Source organism: Acanthamoeba castellanii, assembly GCF_000313135.1.
Source record: "Acanthamoeba castellanii str. Neff unplaced genomic scaffold scf7180000084758, whole genome shotgun sequence".
Classification (NCBI taxonomy): domain Eukaryota; phylum Discosea; order Longamoebia; family Acanthamoebidae; genus Acanthamoeba; species Acanthamoeba castellanii.
Window position 1 is genome coordinate 117442 of NW_004457380.1, and position 6717 is coordinate 124158.

The following is a 6717-nucleotide window of genomic DNA, read 5'->3' on the forward strand; positions in this document are numbered from 1 at the left end:
TCTCGATGATGAGCTTGCGAATGGTTTTGAGATCCCAATTGCACGAAGGGTAGAGTCCTGTGGGTGACAGATATTTCACCTCCTCCGATGCCGCAGGCCTCTTCGAGTTTGTAGAGCCCATCTTATCTTCGTCGTCGGGCCTGCTTCTCCGCGATCGAGTGGTTGCTTGTGGTTGTGGACAAATTTACAATAATTACAAGTAGCCGCCGATGGTGTCCTTCCACGAATCAATCTTGCATCCAAATGGATATCGCTTTTCTTTCTTCGATCTACCTCCTTGTCTCTCCTTTTGGCGTAGGTATGTACAGCCCTCCTTGCTTGTTGTCTCTTCCTACGGCGTGCAGGCAATCGTTACGCAATTGTGGTTCTTCGTCAAGATGAGCTTGGCCCAAGCCACCGCCGTCCCCTCGTCGTGGCTGTGGCACCTTCGTTGGCTCTTCCGTCCCTCGCCCACCAAGTTTCATCTCTGCCGACAGATTACGACGTGTCGACAACTTCACAACAATTCCTTTTCTTTTCTTTATTTTTCAGCCATCGCTCCGGCAATCGCGATTTTCATCAATCAATCGAAAGGAGGGATGGAGAAGTCCGCATCGAAAAAGCGAACGAAGACATCTTCGGCCTCGGAGAGCCCGATCAAAAGCACAGATAAACAGATAAAAAAGAAAACGAAAAAGAATGACGATGACGATATGGAGGTCATGATCGAAGCGGTGAGGACTGCCTCCAGGACCAACCCCAAGAAGAATAAGCGAGCACCGACGGAATGGGAGAAGAGCTTCAATTCGTTGGCCAAGCCCAAGACCAATTTCTGTGACAACTGCGGCTGCCTCTTGCCGCTTACCGCTGATTCTCAAATCAATTGCAAGTACGCTCGCCCAATCGCGTAGAATCTGAACGATTGCGGGGGGGGGGGCGAATTTGTGCGATTTTGCCTATGATCATGCGCTTCGAAAGGATGTGTGGATTCAACGTGAACGCGGACGAGCTGGAGGAGCACGTCATCGTCACCAAGGCCAAGCCAAAGTCGTCCATCCGACAAAAGGGCAAGAAGGAGGAGGACAAGTCCAATGACCGAGCCATCGTACGCTCATCTCTTTGTACACTTGGCCGCCTTCTCCTTCTCACTCCTTGCCTGTGCTGCTCTCCACCTCAGATCGATGAAAAGTGCCCCAAGTGTGGACATGGAAAGATGTACTTCTACACCATGCAGCTCCGGTCCGTCGACGAAGGTTCCACCGTCTTCTACGAGTGTGTCAAATGCGCGTACGTCCGTCCGATCTCCACCTTCACCACCACCACACCTGTCCAGTTGCTATCTCGGCAGGATATGTGCAATCGTCCTTCTCGCACATGTTGGGCTCATCTCCTCTTTCTTCTTCTTCATCTTCTTCTCCCCACCACCAGATACAAGTTCTCTCAAAACAACTGAGCTCCGCGGTGGCGACTCTCCTCACTCCCGTCTCGTCTCTCCTTCCCTCCACTTCGTCTTCTCTCTGTCTGCTATCCCCTTTTTACAAACTAGGTCTTATTTATTTCACATTCCACACTCGGTCTTGGTTTGTGTGGGTGTTGTCCACAGCCCAACAAGGCACGCGTGCGGCGAGTCGCCATCGCTCGATGATGACGACGACGATGATGCCGGCGCTGACGACGATCATCCTCTAAAGCCGGGCTTGTACTTGGCCGCCTCCTTCTGCTGATGCTGCGAGAAGAAGGCCGCGCCAGCGTCGCCACCGGGACCGAAGGGAAGCGAGCCCTGGGCACCAGCACCGCCTGCGCTACCGAAGCCGCCGCCGCCAGCACCGCCAGCGCCGAAGCCACCACCGCCGCCGCCGCCGCCAGCGCTACCGAAGCCACCGCCGCCGCCGCCGCTGGCTCCACGGCCGCCACCGCCGCCAAGTACGCCACCACCAGGCACGACTCCGTGCTTCGAGAAGTCCTGCGAGTGGGAAGTGTAGTGTGTCAGCACTAGCGTTGGGTGGTGGTGCTGACAGGGAGAGAGAGAGAGGGGGGAAGAAGACCTCGATCTCCTTTAGGGAGTCGTCGGTGGTGATGCCCTTGTTGCGCTGGTAGTTGGTCTCGAACAGGCCCCACTCCTGCTGCCCGTACTTCTTCTCCTTCTCGGCCTGGGGCGCCGACGCCGCATACGAACGCACCGCCTGAGTGGTTCCCGTCAGCTCCTCCGCCGTGTAGTGCGTTCCAGGCACCGCCGTTCCTGCACCACCGCCGCCATCAGTAAGAGAAAGATATTGGGGGGGGGAAGAGATGAAATGAAATGAAATGAAATGATGAAGTCATGGGCGAACGAAAGAACAGCAACTTAAAAAAAAAAGGCAAGTAAGATTAGCTTGTTGAAGCCTGGTACCTTGGTTGTGAGCCATGATGCTGCAGAGGTGTTGATAAAAACTAATTTTAATCTTTTTTTTGCCCCACTTTCATTCTGCAGTTGTCCCAGTGGCTGATTCGCCAACGGTCAGACAGCTCCCGGATTTATCCGAGTGCCAAAGGCGACGGCAGGCCGCTGACGTCAGCTTTAGGTCGCTACCGGCCTCAAAAAACAGTCTATTGAACAGTGCATACGTGTGCACGGCAAGACTTAGCCTTTTGTGTTATGCCTTCGCAGGAGAGGGAACATCCTGCTCAGCTTCTTGTCCTTCTTCTTCTCAGGTGGGGGCGGCGGGGGGCTCTGGTCCAAGTCGTCGGCCTCTTCCCTCTTGGCCTCTTGTCTCGCCTCGCCTTCCTCCTCCTCCGCGATGGACTCGAGGCTCATGTCGCTCAGTCGACCCTGCAGCTCTGCGGCCCCAATGGCCACCGTGGCTCGGCGGCGCAGGGCCACTCTCCTTGGCGACTGGTAGGTCGTGGGTTGCGAGCAGGACGAGGCACTGGGCGAGTCGTCGACCTTTGGCTCTGCAGGTGGAGTGCGTGGGGCGATGAAGATGGGCGAGTCCTTGTAGGCCGACGGGTCGAGGTCGAACGAAGGCGATGGCCGGGCGAAGTTCCAGCTGAAGCGTCGGGACCTCCTGGTGGGGACCGCGCCCGAGGACCGTGCCTTGCTGGTGGTGGCCATCAGGTGCTTCTAGTTTGGCTTGGGTGTTTTGCCCCCAGATGGACCCCACAGCACGCAAGGAGCTTGCTCACCATGCGTTGCCTGGAAACGGAGATAATTCCAACCAATCAGGTTCTCTAGCAACGGTTCACCGGCAGGCCCAGATACGGTGCAGGTCTAAATCAGGAGAAGCGGGTGCATCCAGGTGTTTCTTCCGAGAGGCAAAACAAGAGAAGCTGGAGAGGAACACCACGTGAAGTAGAAGAAGATGTGTTTTTGATATATTGTACAACCCCTAGTGGGTGCCCTTGTCGCTTGCTGCCCTGCGCCGAAGCAGGGACAGGAAGCTCCGCCTGGGTTGTGATGGCGCCTTCTTTGACCTCCTCTTCTCCTTCTTCACACAATCCTCGCCCTCGCTGCTGTCTCCATCGCCGTCGCTTTGGAGGCTCATCAGCGCCTGTAGCGCCTTGCTCAGTTCGCCGGGGCCGTAGGTGAGAGACAGCCTCCTGGGCAGCTGGGCTGCCTCTGCGAGCTTGTGTCTGGGCGAGCTCAGGAGGTCCACAACGTCGAACGATCGGCTGCGCTCCTTCTCCCCACTCTCCTCCACCACCTGGGCGCCCTTGGCCAGCATGACCTCCTGGCTCCTGAACAGCTTGACCTCCTCCGGCTCGGCCAACTCGGGCAACCAGCAGCCGTCCTCGTCCTCTTCTTCCTCGATGATCTGCTGGGGCTGGCGCAAAGGAGATGTGAACCGAGGCGCGGGAAAGACGGGGGAGTCGCAGTCTGTGTCTGGCGCCAATTCGAACGAGGAGGACTTGTGCAGGAACGTTGGGAGGTTGAACCGGCTCCCGTTCCTCTTTGTCGCCACTCTGCGCGAGCTCTCCAGCGCCATTCGATTGTGTGGTTTCCTCTGGCTTGTCGGGTTCGGATGATTGTGGTTGTGGTTGTTGGTGGCGGCTGGTCGAGCCGAGAGGGCACTCAAGGTTGGAGAGCAGTTGGCCGTGGGTTCAAGAAAGTCGTATGGATGACTGGAGTTGAGAGAAGGTGGTGGGGACGAGCTCGTCTGGGGTGGTTGTGGAGTTGGCTGTGGGTGGTAGCTGGCGTGATTATCTTTGTCTCATCTCGTTGGCTTTTGTAGGGGGGGGGGTAGCAGGGAGGACATGAACAGTGCGCAAAGTTCCCACCAGTTCTGTGAGCGAGCTGTGTTGCTTGGCAGCTGTTACTCCTACCAATGGCGGCCCCAGATCCAGGCCGTGTAACCCGTCGATTCCTGACATCTCATGACAGAACCCTTCCTTCTCGCATGCTTCTCCGCTGGTGTTGCGAGGGTGGTTACGCAGTGCTCTTGGCGCATGGTGCTCGTGGACCCACCTGCGCTTCACCTCCGGCGAGAAGGGCAAAGCTACTCAAAGCAGGACCGGCCTGACTTCTTCCCGCGGCACTACTTCCTCTTCTCCGACCTTTTGCTACTCACGAATGGACAGCCCGCCCCCGAAGAGTTCTATGCTCACAACAACATTAGATACCGGCAGTCAGAGTTTAGATCACGTTGAAGCCGACCACGCGAGGGCTCAGCGTACCCGATGGAGGAGCTCCATCCACCTCCTTGCTCGCCACCTCCTCCAGCATCGGATTGCTACACGCATGCCACAGGGGCCACACAGCAGCACCAATAAGACAACATGCTGCAACTGGGTCAAGCACTCATTGAGGGACCTGCGTTACCTGAAGACTCGGTCATGACTTCGAGGCAGTTGATGTAGTCCTGCTAAGTGCTGGTGATCTCGTTTATCACCCGATTCCGCTTGCGCAACTGCTCGGGCACGCTGTTGCTCACGCGCAGCGGCCTCTTATCCTGCTGCCTGCTCTCCTCCTCGGCCTTCTCGAGGTCCACCTGCCGCTGCCGCTGCGTGGGCGGCCGAACAAGGCCGATCCTCGACGCTGCCCGGTCGACGTTGATGTCGTCGTCTGCAGTGTCAGTAGCGTGTCCCTGACGTTGTCGGGTAGGACCGGCAAGGCAGGCGTCGACGAGAATCTCAGTTCCTGGCTTCCCTGGCGCTTGAGGAGCAAGAGGCTGAACCGCCTCTTTCGCTTTCGCTTTCGTTCTTTAGTTCGACTTTCGCTTTTTGTGTTACATTTGCTGCTTTCGACCTTCTTGCCCCGGTTTCACGCCATAACAACTGTGTGGCAAGCTTGCTTGAGAAAACAAGAAAAGGCCAAAGACAAGGACCGAAAGAGGGACGTGCGACCTTTATTATCCAAGCCAAAACCGATCGGTTTCACACATCGATTTCCCTTCCGCCTTCTGTACAACTTCTCTTTTTTGAGAAAAAGGAAGGAGAACCTGGTGGACCACCAGACGGGAGCGTCAGGGCAAGTCGGTCAGGCTCTTCTTGGGAGGCGGCGGTTGGCTGTGGGGTCAATCAACGACGCGGATTAGTCCATGCATCAACCTCACTGAAGGTCAAGTAAAGGTGGGCAATAGGTACTCAAACTTGGTCTCGACGCGCTTTGTCTGCTTCTTGAACTTGCCGTCGTGCGCTGTGCACAGCTATGGTCAGTGATATTGATTGATGTAAGGGGGGACGAGGTGGTACCAGTGTGGCCACCGCCAGAGTTGCCGTTGGCCTTCCAGCCGGGCTTGAAGTTGGGTCCATGGTCCACTCGCTCGAACCCTGGCCCCTTGCCCGCCTCGTTGATCTTTGCCTCAAACAATGCTCTCTTGTCCGCCATCTTGCTCCTTTCGTCTCGTTGGTGTTGTGGTGTGCGCCGTCTGCTCGCAGTGCAGCAACCATTAATTAAGTAATTGAGAAGAAAAGAAAAGTACAAAAGAAAAAACCAGAAAAAGAGCAACGCAGGCAAACACAAGATGGCGACGAAGGGCCGAAATCACCAGGCGTAGTTGTCTGCATTAGTGATCGGTCATGCTGAAAGCCTTCCGTAAGCGCATCATTACGATGCTTGTCTCACTCAAGAGCCGCGAGGCGCTGGGAAATGGCCCAGGAGGTACGGGCCGGGCTGGAAGTGTTGCTACGTTTGCATCCTCGACCTCTAATCTCCTTGTAGAATTGCTGCCGTTTGCACCAACCGATGAAGAGGTTGCTGAAGTTTGGGAGCGCTTCGCGAGCAAGGACCACCATGTGCTCGATGTCCTGCTACAAATCCTCACACTTGTACGCTACCCCGTACGCTACCCGGCAGCACGAGAAGGCGAAGGCGAGCCGTTCTCAGCTGCGATTACGGTGCTTCTCAAGGTCATCTTCAACTCCCCAAGGTACGACCAATTCCTGTAGTGCTTCAACGCTGCAGCACTCCTGACCGATCTGCACGGTGGCGTTGCAGTTCGCTCGAAACGATTGAACAAGCTCTACACGCCTTGAAGCTCCAGTTCTCGAGCGAGCTGGATGGCTTCCTACAGTGCGCAGAGCAGCATGCTGGATTCACCGCCCAAGCCATCATTAAGGCCAACCCCAACTTCATCAGGTACGTCTTTTCGTATTTGGAGGCCTACGTTGCCTGACGATCGGGACCCCAGGCGAGCATTGGTGTTCTATGGGTTCGTGATCGCGCACCTGCACGACGAAGCCAAGCTGTTGGCGCTGCTGGGACCCAACTTCCCTCGAGTGAAGACCAACACGGCGGACAACACCGTCTCACGACCCTCCTCG

The 6717-nt window shown here is 56.3% G+C and overlaps 6 protein-coding genes across 6 annotated transcripts; 2 read left to right on the plus strand and 4 right to left on the minus strand.

Annotated features, from left to right (window-relative positions):
* Positions 1-692: 692 nt before the first annotated feature.
* Positions 693-1432, plus strand: ACA1_211920 (transcription factor SII (TFIIS) domain containing protein; the record flags this gene model as incomplete). The annotated part of the gene is made up of 4 exons (XM_004336971.1): positions 693-868; positions 958-1084; positions 1157-1266; positions 1408-1432. The coding sequence occupies 4 exons, from the start codon at positions 693-695 to the stop codon at positions 1430-1432; spliced, it is 438 nt and encodes a 145-aa protein (XP_004337019.1).
* Positions 1433-1657: 225 nt separating this feature from the next.
* ACA1_211930 (uncharacterized protein) lies at positions 1658-2384 on the minus strand (the record flags this gene model as incomplete). Its single annotated transcript, XM_004336972.1, has 3 exons — positions 1658-1942; positions 2025-2218; positions 2369-2384. The coding sequence occupies 3 exons, from the start codon at positions 2382-2384 to the stop codon at positions 1658-1660; spliced, it is 495 nt and encodes a 164-aa protein (XP_004337020.1).
* A 215-nt stretch (positions 2385-2599) lies between these two features.
* On the minus strand, positions 2600-3070 carry ACA1_211940 (uncharacterized protein; the record flags this gene model as incomplete). Its single annotated transcript, XM_004336973.1, has 1 exon — positions 2600-3070. One exon carries the CDS (start codon positions 3068-3070, stop codon positions 2600-2602), a length of 471 nt encoding a protein of 156 aa, XP_004337021.1.
* A 274-nt stretch (positions 3071-3344) lies between these two features.
* ACA1_211950 (uncharacterized protein) lies at positions 3345-3941 on the minus strand (the record flags this gene model as incomplete). Its single annotated transcript, XM_004336974.1, has 1 exon — positions 3345-3941. One exon carries the CDS (start codon positions 3939-3941, stop codon positions 3345-3347), a length of 597 nt encoding a protein of 198 aa, XP_004337022.1.
* Positions 3942-5417: 1476 nt separating this feature from the next.
* On the minus strand, positions 5418-5782 carry ACA1_211960 (uncharacterized protein; the record flags this gene model as incomplete). The annotated part of the gene is made up of 3 exons (XM_004336975.1): positions 5418-5460; positions 5545-5590; positions 5647-5782. 3 exons carry the CDS (start codon positions 5780-5782, stop codon positions 5418-5420), a joined length of 225 nt encoding a protein of 74 aa, XP_004337023.1.
* A 191-nt stretch (positions 5783-5973) lies between these two features.
* ACA1_211970 (uncharacterized protein) lies at positions 5974-6569 on the plus strand (the record flags this gene model as incomplete). The annotated part of the gene is made up of 3 exons (XM_004336976.1): positions 5974-6055; positions 6116-6323; positions 6392-6569. 3 exons carry the CDS (start codon positions 5974-5976, stop codon positions 6567-6569), a joined length of 468 nt encoding a protein of 155 aa, XP_004337024.1.
* Between the last annotated feature and the right edge of the window lie 148 nt (positions 6570-6717).